General features: G+C 36.3%; 1 protein-coding gene across 3 annotated transcripts in view; it reads right to left on the reverse strand.

Annotated features, from left to right (window-relative positions):
• The window catches only part of LOC104563132 (potassium voltage-gated channel subfamily KQT member 1), a 505,426-nt gene that overhangs the window by 403,904 nt on the left and 81,542 nt on the right, over positions 1-19,980 (reverse strand). For all 3 annotated transcript variants that reach the window (XM_061988799.1, XM_061988797.1, XM_061988798.1), the window contains 2 exons: positions 19,603-19,731; positions 16,617-16,779 (listed from right to left, as the gene is read on the reverse strand). In XM_061988799.1, the coding sequence (XP_061844783.1) occupies positions 16,617-16,779; positions 19,603-19,731 (292 nt within the window). The remainder of the gene's footprint in view (positions 1-16,616; positions 16,780-19,602; positions 19,732-19,980) is intronic.

Below are 19,980 nucleotides of genomic sequence, written 5' to 3' on the forward strand. Positions count from 1 at the left end.
ACCGTAATTTAAGTAATTCTAAATATTAATAGAAATAATTGCTACATTTGTCCTAAAACTCAAAGCAAACTCAGCAAAATAATCTGTAGTTATTGACTACATTAAATCATAACTATTATTGTCTAAATCTCGAGCTGTTATCTTGTACTTTGCAAGTGAGAAGTAGTAATATTTTATGGGTGTTTTCCCTTCCTATTTCAAATATATTTGCTCTGAATACTTATTTTCTAAGTGTTGAGTGTGAGTATATTATTTTAGGTAAGGTAGCAATTTGAGTGAAAGTCTAAATTACAACTATTAATAAAGAATTCAAAATAGCCGTTGTTATGTGTACCTAACACTACAAAAATTTTGACTGCCAGATCTTCAACTCATAGAATTTAAATGGTAATATTTTAAAGCACAAAACTCTCTCATAATAGGTAACTTCCCTAGCAATATTGCAAACCAACTGATAGCATTTTATTTAAAATTAAATTCATACGGTCTTCAACCAAGTACTTTAGAGCCCAATCAATACGTGCATTCTTTATTATTGTTACATTCCCCTTTTTCATAGTGTTTATTCAGAATTACCTTTAGGGAATATTTTTTAAGTTACTCTTAAATTTATTTTTATTACAAAGATATCACTGAGTTTTTATTGCTACAAATAAAACACAATTTTAATAAATTTTTTAAAGACTCAAATTATCAGCTTTAGAAGACCCAGCATAGCTAGTATTCTACACCCCAAATAGCAACCAAAAAGTTTACATGACAAGGGAACAGTAATGTTTAGAAGAGAGATATATCTTGAAGTTAACACATGCCCACAGTCAAAGGCCTAATGTTTTTCTGTACTTATGACATTGCTAAAACACATTTGAATGGGTTCTGTAGGTCTTGAGGGTTAGAGTGACCTTCATTCTTTAGTAATAGGCCTTTATTTTGCCTGACAGATGTAATGAGACACAAAGCTCTGCAATATGTCTCATCTTTCCCTACATCAAATGACCTCGGTACAAGACAGCAAAAAAACCTCACTCTGAGCCACTCATCCCATAAAGTGTATCTCCTTGGAGCAAAGAGATATATCTCCTCTAGAGGAGATATGCAATAAAGCCCTGAAAAGCAGAGAAATGAGAAATCACTGCTAGCCCTGAGATTGTTGAGTACAACAACTAGAACATTATGAACTGGATGCAGATTCTACCAATCTCAAAGATAAATCTGGATGAATGCTGAATCTGAGGAGTGACTTGACTGAGATGAGTATCTTCAGGAAAGTAGATCTATATAGAAAAAAATCACAACAGAAATGTATTTTCTTTACCCTGTCAGTCCAGTTACAAGGGTTTAGTTTCATGCATGTTTCTTTAAACCACATTATTGAGAATGGACACACAAATTCATCTTTGATATATATGAGCGTGACGTGGCTCAATTCTCAATGTCGTTAATATCATTACTTATGAGAGTCAAGGGGAAGTTGGCTTTTATACACAAGTAGAAGGACTTTGTTGCTGGATTTTCCTATAATCAAATAACTGATCAGGACAAAGAAATGTATGAAGTACAAACTTGTCTCCAACCAAGGTAAAATGCAGATGCACAAAGACAGGACAAATGTATAGTATTCATAGAACACTCTCTGAGGACTGCAGCTGTGACACTTTCCAAGTCTGAGGTGATACCCAAGAATTCTTGACAGGTTTTCATATTCAATAAGTTTGTTCACATAGACTTGAGAATACATCAAAATTCATTTACACTGATTTCATTACAGATCTGAATGCTCACTTGCCCGGTGAACAGAAAACACATGCAGTGGCCTCAGACACTGTCAATATCACTATGGGGAAAAAAAAAAACCATGCAACACTAGTGAAGCACAGGATATAAACAAATTTTTCTCTTTTTTTCCACAATAAACCTTTACAGGAAGGTATCACAGACTATGGAAATAATGAGGGTTTTGTCCAAGATGCAAATTCTTTTGAATCATGTGAAGACTCATTGGAATCCTAAAGCATTAAGAACCAAGCCACTGACTTGTACACAAAGCTTTTGGAGATTCTTTCAGATCAGTAAGGAGAAATTAACACATTATTCTGCCTCTCCCTTCCCCTACTGCTCCCTTTTCATCAATGCTCTTGTGCAGTTACTTCCTTGCTCTGAACACTGGGAAATGGCCTAAACATCTCATATCTTATGCGTTGGTTTTCAAGCCATAAATGCCTTAGTATTCTCTTATCCAGATTTTGATATGGTAATTTTTCTATCTGTGAAACAGACTAAAGTGACACTGAAGTCACAAGTGAAGGGAAGATCTTGCTGCGTGGTTCAGAGTGCTGAACATTTTATGGCTTTGCAAATATTATAATGCTAGTATTTGCTAACATGGCACATAAGCACCTCCTTGACACGGACCAGCTTCTCTTATTCCCAGGTCTAACCTCCTCTGCTGTAACAAGAGATTTATAACTGAAACCTTAGGATTCTCCTGTTCCACTCTGAAGTCCTTACAGATTGGCAGTTAGCACAACATACTCAATTACTTGCAGATTAACAGGTTAAATGAAAGCTGGCAGCATGGAATTCAGTAGCATTATTTAACCTGGAGTAATACAGTACAGTTGTAAAACCAACTGCTTGGAGGAGATAGCTGAAACTGAAGAGAGTCTTTCTATAACAATTCTTTTTTTTTTCTTTTTTCTTTTTTTTTCACGACTAAGACATTTATTCCTTTGGAGAGTCTCACGGAAAAAAGCCATGTTTCATTATCTGAGGTGGAACACATCTGCATTACATAAGAGAGGATGTGCAAAGTTAAGACAGTCTGTCTCTGTGCAGCATAGTTACTTCAGATGGTTGTCAGAAAAGCTAAGAAGATACACATTGAAAAAATCTCCCAAACAATTCCACCTCATGTAAAGAAATATCATGTGACCCAACCACAGCAACCTCTAAATGAAGAGAAGGGGAGAGAAGGCTGTAGGTCCATGATTACTTCCTATGAAATGGAAACACACTAAGGTCTATTCGGTGCTGGAGATGAAGGAGGTCGAAGAAGAAGAGATGAAGGAGGAGGACTCCTTACTAAATCTTATTCTGAATAAACAAATTTGTTCTAATTATTTATATGTTCTATTTTTTTTTTTTTCCTCCATTTTTAAGAATGGTTCAAGAAGTATGTCCTCCCAGGCTGTTTTCACTCCAGCTATCCTATGTCTCAGTTGGCATATACTAATGTATTTATTTATCTAGTAAAGAATGAATGTCTTTAACCTTTTAAGGAGACTTAAACAGAAAATAGCAAATAATGTAAATTGAGGATCTTTACCAGACAAAGTAATTCCCCATAAAAGCCATCACTATCTTATCTTACTAATGGACCTCTGTCAGCTAAAATTGATGTCATACATACAACATGTGAATAGGCCTACTGTTTTATGAATGTGGTTTTACCTTATTAGAAACAGCACAACAGCAGAACTTCTAGAGATACCATTTTGCCATCAAGAAAATAAAAAACTATCCAATACTGATGTTTCACTATACCAATGCAAGTTTGTATGTACTTTTGCGTATACTTTCTGCCTAGTTTAATCTCTGTAAACCTTGAGGTCTGGGACCCTGTGTACCCCAAAATCTGGTGCATGCACTCTCTCTTTTAGAAGGTTATAGAAGCAGCTGCCATTCTCAGCCCTTCAAATAAACATGAAGAGAAACTTGTTAACTTCTATCTAGGGCTGTCAGCATACACTTGCTTCATGATGGCTCACTCAGCACAAATTAATCTAGGATACATTCAGGTCAATCTGACCTGAAATGGATATTAATTGAGTTAGTACAATTAGGTCTAGAGTATCCCATTGCCATGGTCTGATTCACCCCATTAAAAACAGAATGAAAAAGCCACTAGCTACAAACACTGGCATTATACTGCTTAAGATTTTTTTTTTAGAAGACTGGAATCAAGTTCTCAGAACTCAGCATAATATAATACTTAAAGAAACACAAATGGATCCAAAGGGTCAGAACACAGCCACAGTTTACATACCCATGAGGCAGTTTTAGGATCAGGTTGTGTGCAAGCCAGAATTCCTGGAATCAGTTATCAGAATTTTATTACAGATGCTTTCCCCATAATTCATTTTAAAATAAAATTAAAAAAAAATATTCTCCTTTTGCAAAGGAGTTTCTAAGTCCATGCCAACTACAAACAATTCTCTTGTTGGTGAGAGCACATGCTATAGTCTAATGCAAGAATGAAAAAGAGGAGACCTAGGAGTTTTTTTCTTGATGATGGATGGTGCTGCTGGAAGATTCTCAGTACAGAAATAATACAATATTAAAATAGTACATAATTTTAAAAGCCAATGTTGCTTGATACTTTTCTGTTGCATTGGGTAGCACTGATCACATCCATATTTTTTCATAATACAAGACAGAAGAGTGCCATATAGGAGTCTTATCCATATTAGTGTGGAAGTTCGCTAACAGAGGAGGTAAAACAGAGAGGAAGTAATATCCAAAGTAGTTTGCACTTTTACCCCTCACCTCTGTGGGCTCTGCCCCTAGAGGAATTTTCACAATGGTTATTGCCAAGTCAGCTGGGATATTCCCTGCAAATTTCTCTGCAGAACACAAAGGAATAAAGGCCTTTCCCGGAGATACATTTTCTCACTTACGCTTTCCAGGCAGGTTGATTTAAATATGTTTTCTTCAAATGAACAGAAATTACATTGAAAAAGAATATATATTCCAGTTTTGACAGCTTCCCTTGTAAATAAGGAAGGTATTGTCCACATAAAACATTGCTGAAATGTATGATATTTTCCCATATGTCTTCTACTGAGTTGCTTTTTAACAATGGCTAGTATGTTATGCAGTATTACTATCCTTGTCAGTGATTTCTTTATTTTATTTAACAGAAAAATCATCTGAAAAGCAGTCGTCGGTAGCTCATAATAGAAGCCCAATATCCTAATTCTATAAGAAAGACTAAGAATTTTAAGCAAAACCAGTCATACATCATAGGCTTTTTACATCCTCCAAGTTTACTCATAATTCAACATCATGTTCTATCAAAAAAAGTTACAAGGTCAAAATATTTCATCAGTTGTAGTCAAGCAATGCTAATGAGGTCAGTGTTTGGCCTAATTTTAACTAATCAAATAAGCCGTCTTACTTTAGAAATTTATTAACTCTAGTCAATAGATTTCATACAACAGATGCACAAAAATCAATAAATAACATAACCTATAAAGAACATTGCAAATGTTTGCTCATTAGGAAATTACTGTTGCTTCCTCTTCTCTTTCCAAAAGATAACAATATTGCAAAAGATTGTTTAGCCAAATATTCTGATGTTAAAGGTGCACCAGTTGTAGGTACACAGCAGATTACCGAACACTTGAAATTGAAAGGGAATCAGTTCCAGGTGCTTTCCACTGATTAAATTCAGACCAAACAAGGTTAAGTAAATGACAAGCAACTGCTTTTCTTTTTTACAGTCATGAAAGATACTCTTAGAGTTCTGACTAACCCTAACTGGTACAAGGTGTAGCACCTATTTCCCTAGGTTTTCATGATTAACGGAGACTGTAGGCAGTCTTCAGAGCAATTAATTCTTTTTAGCTTCAGCCTGTCACATCTTAAACAGAAGAGAAAGAGGCTCAATAATTAACAAAAATTAAAATACATCTCTCTTTAGAATGTCTCGATTTTGTACATCCCTAAGACACAGCCATTTTGATTACATATATTAGTTTCTACTGAAGTAAGTAGAACTAAACCAGGAAAATGTTAAAGTGTCAGTAGACCACATCATGGCTTAATGTAATACCCTAATGACCCATCACTTCTTTTCAAACAGGACAAAGGATAAGAAGAGTGCAACATGTGTGGATTGTCTAGCTAGCCCTCCAAAGACTTCCTGAACCTTTACTTGCAAAACCCAAACATTATTGACTGAAATGTATCAGTTTTTGCCATGTAAAGAGGTTGAAATAAAGCTTTATTTCTCAGTCTTCTTTCCTATTTATACTCAGACTTAAGAGGTTTTCTAACATCTGATAGAATTAGACAAACAAAAAAGCATAAAAGTCCCTTATGAATGTATCTTTAAGCAAGTTGACAGGCCAGATTTTCCATCACAGTACTTAATCCAGGTGGTGCACAGAAGAATTTCCAAAACACAAAATTAAAACCAAAGGTTCCCATGGATGTATTTGGGAAAACTGGGAAAGAGTACTATGAATCCCTGTATACCAAAAATATTTTCGAACTAGCATCTATTAGACTGCAATGCATGCTATGTAAAGAGACATATCAAGCAAGCTAGAAGTGTTTAGGAAATGGTTAACACCTGGGTATCTAAACAGGTGGCAAAATCAAGAAGAATGCTTGATTTTTTTTCTAATCCATTTCTTTAAGTAATGGTCAGAGTTACATAAATATATATATATAATATATATATATATATATACACACACCACTCACCCCCCCCATACACTCCTACACTCTGGCAAAGAACTAGGAATCTTCTCAGCTTTCCCAGCTGATGTGAAAGGTAAAAATATGTAAAATACCTGGTTTTTAAGCCATGTTAACTCAGATATTCAGGACAAAAAGTATATTTAAAGGAGAAGTAAAAGTATATATACTGCTCTGCCATTAAAGTCAAACCAGTTTAAAAAGCCTTTTTCTTCCTTTAACATGATACTCTAATCTGCTACAATAATGTTTAGTCATTCTCATCAGAAAGAACAAATTTTTGTGGTTCAAAACAAGTTTCACATTCTGGATTAAATCACATCTTATTTTCCTCACAGATCATTGACTACATTTTCTGCAAAAATCAGTTTCTCTTCTTGCAAAAGCTGACATTACTGTTTACCACTCCTCCTTGTTTATGCTAACAATAAACAAACTCATAGGCCTATGTTTAATACTTCACTGACTAATAGCATTCTTCACTTCTGTAATGCTGTGTCAGTCTAAAAACACTTCATAAACAATTAGGACTCACAATATCTCTGTGACAGAGACAGGACTTATATTCATTTAACAGATGACGCAACTGAAGAACAGTGAGTTAGTTGTCTGCTCAAGGTCACATAGCAAATCAGTAACAGAGCTAGAAATAGAATCCAGGAACACTGACTCATGCAGTGTTCCTTCCTCAACAGTAGGCAAGCCTTTTACATACAGCATCAACAACAAACAGGGTTCCCATTGCAGTCTAACAGCCCACTACGACGTACTGGAGCTTTGTCATTATCTTCCATTCTCGTTTTAACAGTCCCTAGCTGCCTTTGCTTTTGTGGAAAGAGTTTGTGGCAAAAGCTGGCTTGGCTTTTTATGAAACCAGTACATACACACAAGATAAAAAAAGTGGGGGAAATGCAAAAACGTTTTACCACTCTTCCCCTTTCCCTTTTCTCATTCATTAGATCACATGGATATGTAAGCTGCATTTTGAAATTAAGTTACTGTTGTTTAAAGTCCGTTCTTTGACATGTTAGATCATATATTCTGGGCTTCACTGGAATGAGACTGCTGCTACCTCACTGCTGCTACCACACATCTTCGTGTAACAAAAATATGAGATTCTAAAGAAGCAGTGGTGAGAAATATCTGAATTTTGTAGGGCATATTTATCTGTGCTTTTAAAGGTTAGTTTCATAGACTGTTTAACAGGGTAACATTCATTTATACATTTAGTTTCCTAAATTCCTTGATGCACAATCTCCATTATAATTTTTAATATGGTGTTACTTGACTAATTAAAACAGAATTAGAAAATTGTGGTCTTAACCAGATTCCAACCAACACTCCATAAAAAGGGAAACTTTCTCAGAAAAAAATGCCTTCACCCACCCTTGCATCAAAGGTTGCTCTCACTTCCCAAAAATAATGGATGGCATAACCCTCAAGAAGGGCAAGTGCTGTAGTGCTATGCTGTACTGGAAAAGGCTCTGACTACAAGGCTCATTTCAGCACAGTGCATTCCACAATGCTATGCACTGTGGCATCGTGTACCACAAACAGCTGAATAACAGATCAGAGATCAGATCAAGCAACTGTCTTTGTACTTGATATCAAAAGTATGAAGACAGATCACTGCAGTGAATTAGGAAGAAAGAGGAATAACAGGGGAACATACGAGAGGAGACAGTTGCATGAGCACATGCTGCCACTGTGACAGACTTACAGGCCCAGAAGCTGTCTTCCAATGTATTCTCAGCCACTGAGTTGATATCAACTGCATATTGAATAAAAATTCCACTCTAGTTCTTTACCTGGACTTATCTGATTGTATGTGTCTCAGAAACCTATCTAAATCCATTTCTCAGTTAAACAGTGAACCATTGGGAAGTATTTTGTTAACTATCATACTCTAACAAGACTTCATCAGTCTTATAGTAGCCTAATTTTCTAGGCCATCATTCAAATACTGTGTTTATGTACATATAAGGATAAGACAGGAAAGAGAGACTAAAATCAGTATGTAAATTGTTTTCTGCCTCTCTCCTATCTGCAAATCACTTTGACTCTTCACAGAAAAACACTGTGATTTTATGTGTTTGCTCTCAACCAATTCATGTTCACTCTTACTTGCCTTCTTACTTTCAGATTTGTTTGTGATTTTTTTGGTTGTTTTTTCCTTTTTTTTTTTTTTTCCACAAATAGTTTGACTACCTCAACTTTCTTCTAGGAAAGTCACTTTCCCTCCATTTCAAAGCATGCATTGCGTACCCTTTTATAGACTCATGCACCTCATTAGCCTCCTATCAGTCCTCTGAGTGGCTCTCAGGTTGTTTCTGATCACTCTCTTGATCCTCAGCTGTTTACTTTGTAAGTCCAGATAACTAAAGGGACTTGACTTTAGTGTATCTTTCCCAATCCTTTCTCTTCTGTTCTGACTTGATTTGCTCCTCACTGAATCTTTAGCCAAATAATAGCAAGTGACACAATTTGTAGTGTCAGTTTTAGCAATTTCAGTGTTAACTTGTGGTGAAAAGGAAAAAGCTTTAGGTATTTCCTGACATTATTACTGCCTTTACACTTTAAGTTTAAAAATTGGGCCAAACTTTCATTCTGCATGATTTTCATCTCAAGTTCAGTCATTAAAAAAAACCCTCAGAATTTACTGAAATTACTCCTATCTTTCCTACATATTAGAAAAGTGACAGTTTGGATACTCCTGTGAAGTCACTAAGGAATACCATGACTTCTGAATTCTTCTGTTTTGTCCTACTAGTAACAGGGACAAAGCTCTGTACCAAGTTTGCAAGACTTAGGGAATGAGGCTTCTCAGGCCTGCTGTGTCCCAGTTTTTACTGTCATTACTTTGATTTAGCTGTGACAAAAGTTTCTCTAATTGACCAGGTGTCTATATCTAGCTTGTTTTACTTTTGCTTATCTTTGTGTTGAAGAACCACAGTTTCATATCTATAGTAGTAACAGTGGTTATAGTTCATAGAAATACAAGCTGGGTAGAATATCAGAGGCCTTGAGAAGTAGAAACACAGGATGCAGTGCATAGGAGTACAGGCATGAGATAAGAGCTGAGGCACAGGTTTGGCATTGTAGACACCACAGCTATAAACAATTCACTAATGATCAGTTAAAGAAAAATACAGTTCTGTAGCAGGACAAAACTGGTTTTAAGAATACAGAGAAGAAAGAATTAGTATCTTACATACATAAAGGGGAATATAAACCATAAATTCAGATGAAACCTGGAACTGCACACCATTGAATAAATACATAAAAGCATGTTAGGAAACATTTATAACTGCCCCACATGGATCCCATGAGAGGAACAAAAAACTATAACCCTAAACATCATTCTCTTCCCTGTGAAGAACACCAGATATCAACAGTTCATCATACCACTTCCTCTTCTTCTCCTGCAGCAAGTGAAACCTTAGGACCCAGAGGAGCATTAATACCAGGAGAGCAGTGAGATATTCAGAATTATGTGTTTCAGTTTTAATTGTATTTTTACTATTATTACAACTTTGTAAATATACAAAAATTGCATTTGATTTTTTAGTAACAATTATATGTGGACTAATAGTGATTAGATCTCTAGATTTCAGTTATATTGGCACTAAACTCTAGGTTTACTCTTATAAAGTGTGCTTCCTCTTGCTTATAAAGAGGACTTGAGGTGTAACACTTCTTAGTCTTGTTTCCTACTACCTTATCTGTTAACTCTCAGTTTCATTCTTGAAGTTCAGTAACTTTATTTTACTTCTCTCTTCTTCTCAAGGCTGGCTAAATCTGGCATTTTATGGTTACTCTCCAACACTTCTTTCATATTTTCAATCAAATCCCTAGCATTACAACTCAAAATCAGAACTATCTCTCCTCCACTTTCACTCTCCACCTTTGGCACTAAAGCTACTGAAGAACTAGACAAATTGTAGTTTTTTCTACTACATTCCATCAGACAGATGTCAGGAAAGCCCCATAAGGTCCTATATCATGAGAAGATTCTGCTCACTGTTTATACATAACCAAAGAAAAAACTATTTCCTGTATTTATAGCTAACAACTAAATTCTCCCTTGACACCACTATGACAGTGTCTTGAATTTTCTTCCTTCTTTCTCCTGCCCAGAAACTTACATAGCAAGTTATCACAATGTAGATTCTGGATCCAAGAGTGAAAGTTATCAGGGCCAAATCACTACCACGAAACAGCTCACCAAAACCAAGATAATTTATTAGGTCAATTTAATTTCACTTTGAAGTAAATCAAAAGCAGCTTTTTAAGTCAACACATTGACTTAAATACAGTATTTGTTTTCTCCAATTTTCTAGATTTTTAAGGTTTTAACAATTATCTGAAATAGTTTCAGCAACAAAAAAATCCTGATCTGAATTGTGCCCTCCTTTGCAACTCTTTTTTTCCCACCTCTGTACTGATAGTGTGGTTTTTTTACAGTTCTAATAGTCAGCTTTACCAGAAACACGACTGACACTACTCCATGGTGGATAGGATCTCTGTTGTTCATTTCAGTTTAAATCTATAACACAAACTTCTCATTCACCATGTAATTGTCCTAAGGAAACATCAACATAAGTCTCCCTATAATTCAGAGAAATTTTCTTTTGCTACTGAATGGCTAAATTCAGTTTTACATCAAACTGAAGTTAGTTAGATTATTAGTTTCATCTAAATGTACTGTCTTAGATGATACAAAAATGTTTTGCAGAGAAAAAAGTCTACACTCACTATTATTGATATTACTAATCAGAAGAAGTTTGAGGGAGCTACAAACACCTTCTCTCACTATGAATTCCCATGGTCTCTGAGTCTATCTGGTACAAAGTCTCTGCTGAAGTCCAAGGTGATCAGTGATTGAAACTCAGGTCTTAAATCAGGCAGAGCAGAGAGTTGCATAAATGTAACACAAAAAGAATTTTTTAATCCTCAAAAGCTGCCAGATTTAATCAGAAGTAAGAATGAATTTGGCAGAGGAAGATGTTTTCTTCCTCCCAGCCTCCATCTGCCCTTCCACCTCCCCCACACCAGCTCTACCATCCGCTTTGGTCATGCAAGACAAACCACAGAAATGACTGAAAGCTCTCACTCAGGACAACTAGTGCTGAAATAGCAAACACTGAAAATTTTCCAGTAGAGGCATACAGGTATGTTCCCACAATTCTTACTTACAGGCGAGTACTATTAGTACCTATAGGTCCTGAACTGACTGACAAATTTAGAAGATAAACAGCCCTATGCTGAATGTAGATTGTCACCAGTATGACATTTTTCAGAAGCATAGTGTCTGGATACTCTCTTTCTAATTTGAAGCCTAGCTTTATATTTATGTTTTTCCTATTTACTGACAGTTATGCAGACCCTCAAAAGCTTTGACATTTGTGTTATTCTGTTAATTTTAGCCACATGTTTTTTCTCACCTTTCACTCAGCTTGACAGCACTGAAATCTATGAATCCACTTCATTTAAAATGTTTGCTTCTTTATATGTACTGCAGATTGTAATCCATCTATACCACTGAGGGAAAGCAGCCCCTTTTCCCCAGTGGAACTGGCAATCATTTTCCAGGAACAACCAATCCATTACCAGATAGGTGAATTCTGGAATGTCAGCATCCACACTAGCATTAGAGACAGAGTAAACCAACACTATTACACACTTTTATTTAAGGGGATTCACAAAGGTATTCTGGGGTCATAGAAAATTACAGTTCTCTCCCCTTTCCTGGCAAAATGTTGCTATTCTGCAGTTGTGCTTTAAGGAGTGGGGGAGGGATGAATATGTCAGCGTGCAAGAAACTTCAAAAAGCAAACAGAAAAGCTCAGTGATAAATAGGGAGTTTTGGGCTTACCCCAGTAGAGATTTATCACTGTGAGAGTCTTTGACAAATTTTACCATAATGAGTTGTGTATACAACCTACAATAACTGACAGGGAGTTATATATTCCATCTGCTGGAGATATTCCAGGAGGCTGACCTTCAAGGTCCAAAAACTTACTCATTTTTGTAACTTTTTTTCCTCCTTAATAAAAAGCACTATGAAATAGCTATTCAGTTCATTTTGAGAACCATACATAGCAGTGAATAGCTGTTATTTGAAAATGAAACTCAAGTGTATGTAAAATATTTCAGTTACACTTAAATGTTACTTGTTTTTCTTCTATTTCAATCAGTCTTTATGACCTGCCACTCACACATAAGTAACTACCTTCTTGATACTTAAGTGCCTTCTTTAAAGCTTACAGGAACATTAAAATGTCAGAGAGTTCATACATGTCTTATCCTGAGAACAGAACCTGATGACAGAAGTACAGGTAAAGATCAATTTCAAGACCACTCTCAGGTGACAATGAAATGACTGAGAGTTTGAAATCACTACATTCAAAATATAAACCATACACTCAGTATAATAGAGTTCCTCAGTAGAAACAATATCCACGGGAAGAATATACTGCGGTAGACGATCATCCACATCACAGTAATTTTCCAGAATTTTCTTTCTCAAATCCATGTTTGTCTTAGAAAGGAATTAAAAATGAACAGCTAAACAGATTATTGATTTTGAGAGGTTTTACTTCAAACAAGGAAACAATTATTGCAAAACACTCTTTACCTTTCCATCATTCATGGTATGTCAAATTTAGGTTGGACATTATGCACTATCCAATGAGTATTTTTAGTACCCATGCCAAAGAGTTAAAACCACAGAACCACTTAGGTTGGAATGGACTCCAACAGGAGTCCAGCTATAAACTTAGCACTGTCAAGTCCCACCAAACCATGTCCCTAAGCACCACATCTACATTCCTTGCAACTGATTTCTGGGTTGGTGGCTCTACCACTTCCCTAAGCAGTTTGTTCCAATGCTTGATAACCACTTCAGTGAAGAAGTTTCCTAGGATCTCATCTAAACTTCCCCTGGCACAACTTGAGGTCATTTCCTCTCAACCGATCACATGTTACTTGGGAGCAGAGGCTGCCTTTCAGGTAGTTGTAGAGAGCAGTAAAATCTCCTCTCAGTCTCCTTTTCTCTAGGCTAAATAAGCCCAGTACCCTCAGAAGCTCCTTGTAAGAAACTCAACATTGATCACAGAATCATAGAATCTTAAGGGTTGGAAGGGACCTCAAATTATCATCTAGTCCAATCCCCCTGCCAGAGCAGGGCCACTTAGAGTAGGTAACACATGAACTCATCCAGGTGGGTTTTGAATGTCCTCAAAGAAGGAGACTCCACAACCCACCTTGGCAGCCTGTTCCAGTGCTCTGTCAGCCTCACAGTGAAGAAATTCTTCCTTCTACAAGGCTTTAGAAGTCTTTTTTCTCTTCTTTGTATAGAATAGTATTGTATTTTTGCCTAGCTTTGAAATATATGCCTCCTAAGCAAGTTTTAAGCAAGCCAAGAGGATGCTGGGTGAACAGGGATGCATGAATAAGACAGCCTAAGGAAAACCATATTTTCAGGGGAAAAATAAGCGTATGCTCATGCATGCAGTTTCTGAATTAAGGTAGATCTATCCTTTATGAAGGAAATGAACTTAATTTCAGTCTATTTCTGTACAGAACAAGGAATTTTCTTAGTGGAGCTGTTATTCTGTTGCCTGTACTTGCGGGGTTTTTTTTCAGATCTCTCTACAGTCTCTTTCACATGTGACTACAGCAGAAAAATTGAAGAGCTGTTAAAGCAACCTCTCTGCTTCTCACAGGTCAGGCCTATAAAAGTGACCTAGTTGGACCTTGAAGTTGCCATCATCTGTAAAACATTCAGTCGGCACAACCAGTGAATAAAATATTCCACTATAGCAACACTAAAATAGAAGCTGGCATGGCCCTTTTCAATTGCCTTTTTGATTTTTTTCTTTGCCTTTTCTACTTTCAGCTTTTGAAAAGAAAAAAAACCCTACCCTGTTTATAGACTTGCAGCATAGTACTTCCTCCTCCCAAGAATAGAAACTATTAATTCTGGCAAGGAGAACTTCACTGAGAGAAATCAGGTTTAAACTTTTGAGAGGTGTCAAGAATATTCAGGCAACTGAGTGATCGAGTTAGCCAATTACATTACTGAAAGCTTTGCAACAGAAGGAATAAATCAGAAAATAAAATGAAGTGTGACTTATCCCTGATACTGGATAAGGAAAAACTTGACATAAAATGAAAAATAGATAAAACTTAATTGGTAAGGGAATAATAGGTATGCCGTGTCTCAGAGAAAGAAAAAATTAGACCATCTGTAATAAAAGTACAAGCTGGAAACCTTTTTAAAAAAAATGAAAAAAAATCTTTCATTTTTCTCCGTTACCAAGCTGTCATACTGGTTCATCTTTTCAATGTTTCCCCAATGCACAGAGCTTTGCTCAGGCTATAAATACTCAAGGAACAAAGCTTAAGAGAGTAAATGTGCACCAGCAGAGGCGTGAACACAGACAACATAGTCCTCAACATTTTAACTGTCTTCATTATACAACACTTTGTTCCTTCTGTCCATTACCAACAGATACCACCATATCAAAATACACTCTGCAAAATCTACTGTTACATGGACAGCAAGGGAAGCTTCAAAGCTCAAATAAATGTGCTGAAAATTAACACAATGTTTTGTTAAGAGACGTGTAGTTAAAGCAGCAACTTTATTTATAGGTCACACCATCTCCTTTCCCAGAACCATATAAAAGTACTGGAAAGCCAACCGGCAATTAAAATACTACCAAAAAGCATTCTGAACTCAAAGTGATAGATTAAGGTTATCATACATAACGAAGAATATGAGGGATAATAAAAACCTCCATCAGTGTAAGACAAATTTCTCCCACAAAGGCAATTCATGGCTATTAGTTGCATGAAAGAAGCAGAGGCTTGAAGGTGTTTCTAAGTCCCTATGGGAGCCAGATGCTCCTAACCCTCACAGTCGTGCCTCAATATGTTACAAGCCTCAGATCTCTACTATTTTGCATCCAATTCACTAGTATGGATGACATAGGTTACATTGACAATATAATCTAGTGACTCTCTAAAGTACAGAGGGACTCAATTAAACTCCTATCTTTTATTTTGTTCAATACAGAAGACACTGCAAATTGTCTCTCAGGGCAAAAATATTTAAAGTACTTTTTATTAAAAAATCATCATGTCAAGATTCCAGGCTGAAAGACTGTATCAGCTTCAGCAGCATAAATGAGCAACAATTTTATATAGAGTTGATGTGCAGGTTTATCAAAGACAGGGGAAAGTCTCATACAAAGTACCACATCACATACCTTTGGCTAGGGCATCTTTAGATGTCTCAGTTAACTTGACAAGGCTTTGCATGTCCCTAGATACTCAACATAATCTCTCAGCCTATGAGGAAACAATCTTCCCTTGAGCTAAAGATCTAGCAAACCCAGAACTAACAAAAGTTTCTACAACCCCATAAAAAAAGAAAAAAACATCAACACAAAGGTGGAAAAATTTACTTTCAAAAATAAATCTCAATTTATAGTAAACAATAGTATTTCACACATACATTTTCACTATAAACTTAATTTTAAAAAAATTTAAAACATAGCAGTATCTTAGCAGTGAAACTCAGCCAGTTTACAGGTTGAAATGCAACAGTCACATAGCAACACACAGAACTTTAAATGAAGCAAGAAAAAAAGCCTGCTTATCAAAATCTCTTGGTTAATGTAGGCATGAAAATATTTAGCTGTTCCTATCACAATTTATTTGCACAACATTTGAAGGAGTGTTGTAAGAAAGTAGATATCTTTTTCCTGTTTTATTTTCTTTTCTTTGGTTTCTGTGTGAGGTAAAGTTTAAAGGTGGGGTAGATTTAAGAAAGCTTTCCACGTGTGATAATTCAAAAAAGCTGAATTAAAAATTTATCCAAGATATCGAGTTAAGTTTGGTAAATAAAGAAAGTTCTTTTGATATTCACACCACATGACTCTAAAGATTTCCTTTAATTTTTGTCCCCCTGTTTTTGTTATGTAATTGTCCTTGGTTTAAGGCATCTTGTTTAATTGATTAGTTTTAAATTATTCTTTCACAGAAGTTTTCTCTAGATCAGTTTAATTTGCTTTAACATTTTCTCTTAAAAAATGCTACCCTGAACATAAGTGAAAGTAAAGTACCTCCTGGTTCATCAATGTAGAAAGATACATCTTTTTTGTCTTCTTGTTCATCAATGTGATCATAAGTGATCTGTGGAACAGACAAGGCATTGTCTCCTGGGTTTATTACAGGTGCAGAACCACTACCACAGCCTAGTTTCCCTTTTCTTTTGTATCTTCGAGCCTGTGGTAATAGAAATGGTATGATATTAGAAGATACTATCAAAACCAGTCTACATGTAGACTTCCTCATACAGTAAACTCATTTGATGTTGTATTTTTTTTTAAAAGAATACAATTGAAATTGGTTAATGCTTTCCAAGTGTCTAATTAGGAATTATCAGCTTAAATCTCACAAGAATTTATTTCTCAGAAGATGTCTAGCACATTCTGAAAATCAGGTCTCAAGTAAATTTTATCAAAATGGATCCAACAATCAAAACACCCAAAATACTAATTACTTGAGTATACAACAGCTTGGCTGTAAAATCTTTCTAAAGCTTGAATTAAACATAACCATAGACTTTGAATTATGAGGTGCACTGTGCAGCCTTTTCCATCAAAGAAAATTTCACCTTTTAGTGAAAAAGGTTTAATGATCCATATCAGGAGAAGATAAATCCTTCCATCTCTCTCTGAAGTTGAGGTTCTCCTGATTTTAGAAACTTAAGGCAACCTAACAAACATCTTACAATTGATACATAGGAAAAAAAAACAGGAATATTTGGATTCATCTTGTTCCAAACAAAGTTAGTTTTCATCTGCCTTTGTGATTGGAAATGACCAATTAACAGCCAACTACATGGCCTGTGCTACCTTCCTCCTGGATGCTGCCACCACCTAGCTGTGTAAATACTACATCTCATAACATAGCATTTATTTCATCTTCATGTCTACCTACCCTTTGGCTCTAGTCCACCTGGTTCTACTATTAGCACAACTGAAACAGAGTTAAGAGGCATATTTTAATTTGCCTGATGCTCCAGTAACTTTTTGACAAGGATTACTGTACTCAGTTCTGCAAAATACTGTGGTCTCTGATATGATCACTAGGAATTTGCAGAGATGAGTATAATTAGAGGAAAAGAGTATTTGCACATGTCAACATAAACAACTGTGGGCTCAATATATTCACAAATGAGATTATGTTACTTGGTCTAAGTAAACCAATTCTCATTTTAATAAAATCTGCATTCAGTCTGTTGGAACTCATTCTTCTTTCCAGCTCTGTAGCAATTAAACAAAAATATATTCAAAATTAATCACATGGGCATGAAAAAGGGTAGAAATGGACATTTATTGTAGACAGTGGATGCATTACTGTGCCTCAAAATACTTCTAAAAGCAAAAATTATGGGCTCCCACAACAGAAGAAACTAGGCATTCTCTACAGAACAAAATCTACAACATGTACAAGATCATAGATTCACAGGATGGGAGGAGTTGGAAGGAACCTCTAAAGATTATCCAGTACAACCCCTCTGCTCAAGTAGGTCCACCTAGATCAGGTCACACAGGAATACATTCAGGCAGGTTTTGAAAACCTCCAGAGAAGGATACTCCATATCCTCCTGAGCAGCCAGTTACAGGGCTCCATTACTCTTACAGTAAAGAATTTTTTCCTTAACTGGAACTTTTTGTGTTCCAGCTTTTCTTTGAAAAATAAACGCTTGTCCGATCACTGGACATTTCAGAAAAAAAGTGTTGCCCTATCCCCTTAACATATACCTTTCAAATACTTGTATTAACAGGGTCCCCCCTCACTCTCCTCCAAGTTGAACAGTCCAGGTCCCACACACTTTCCTCATAAGAAAGATGCTCCCGTCCCCTGATAATCTTGGTTGCCCTACACTGGACTCTCTCCAGAAGTTCCCTGTACCTCTTGAGCTGGGGATTCCAGAACTGGACACAAGACTCCAGATGAGGCCTCACCAGGGCAGAGTAGAGGGAAAACCTCCCCTGACCTGCTGGCCACACTCTTCTTGATGCATCCCAGGATGCCACTGGCCTGGTCACGAGGGCACATTGCTGGCTCATGGTTAGTTTATTATCAACCCAAACTCCCAGATATGATCAATTTAAGTCTTCAAAATAAAGACTAGGTAAATGAAACAGTAGTGTTCTTTGACAAAAGATGATCCATTCTTAACAGATGAAAGAACTGTATTATTAAATTAGGTTTCACAGTTCACAAGGAAGTCCTTTTTTTTCAGAATTATGATCGTTTTTTAAACTAGTAGTCTTGTAAGGAGCAGGGAGTTTGGACTGGATGATTCTTATGGGTCCCTTACAGCTTTTGAGATACTCTGTGCTATCATAATGCAGTTCTCTGTTGCATAGCAGGCAACAGTGGGGATTTCACTACATAAAACCAGGCCTCTACCATCACTTCAGAAAACTGGAGTATCTGAGCTAGACCTTCTGCAGACTTGGACCTTTCCAGAATGGGTGCTGAAGGCTAGATAAACTTGTCAGTGAAACTGTATTAGCTATGTTTAAGCAATACTATCTGTGTAGACAAATACTATTTCACTTTACTACAGCCATAGCTTAGGAATTTCTACATAGCCCCAAATAAAAGTAACATGGAGAGAAGTCCTTGAGCAATGAAAGTACAGGTACTGCCAGCCACATGTTGAATGTGAACATAAGTTTTTAAATTAGCTTTCTCTTTTTTTTTTTTTTTTAAATGAACTACTATGCAAAACGAATATAAAATGGGAAAGTGCCATCATTAACTTACACTACAGTTTCAGAAGGTAAAGAAGACTTCACTTGGGAATAAAACAATGGTATACCAACAGGGTACACTTAAAAGATATTTGTCCCTCAGGAAAATTTTAAGGAAAACTAAACTAATCTCGCTGTGGCATGAGGAAATCAAAAGTCTCATTATAAATGCCTTACAGGTCTCCAAATTCTTTGGAGACTTCATATGGATTTTGGCAAGTTATCCCAATCAAGTTAAAAGCAAGAACAGAAAGGAACTCTGCCAACTCTCCATTACCTGTTTTCGCAGACTAGGGCTAGATGGCGCTGGTGGTTTTTTGGGATTTTGCACTGGTGACATAACATAGATCTTCCATGTTGCTGTAGAACTGCAAGATTTCTCTGCTGCATAGCACCGCCACAAAGTCTATAATGAAACTCAAACCAAATAATGTCAGTGAATAAGCAGTCATTATTGTCCTGAAGGACAAGTAAGTCATATTTCACTGCAAGTCAAATTGGTAGTAAGATCTTCAATCAAGGTAAACATGCTGCCAAGGGCTCTACCTGCAATCACTGTGCTATACCACACAACACCGTGCTTAGTAAAATACACTCTTCCCTCTGTGTAACTGTGGTAAGTATAAGTTATACCAGGAAACATTTACTCAGCACA

Source organism: Colius striatus, chromosome 1, assembly GCF_028858725.1.
Source record: "Colius striatus isolate bColStr4 chromosome 1, bColStr4.1.hap1, whole genome shotgun sequence".
NCBI classification, from domain to species: domain Eukaryota; kingdom Metazoa; phylum Chordata; class Aves; order Coliiformes; family Coliidae; genus Colius; species Colius striatus.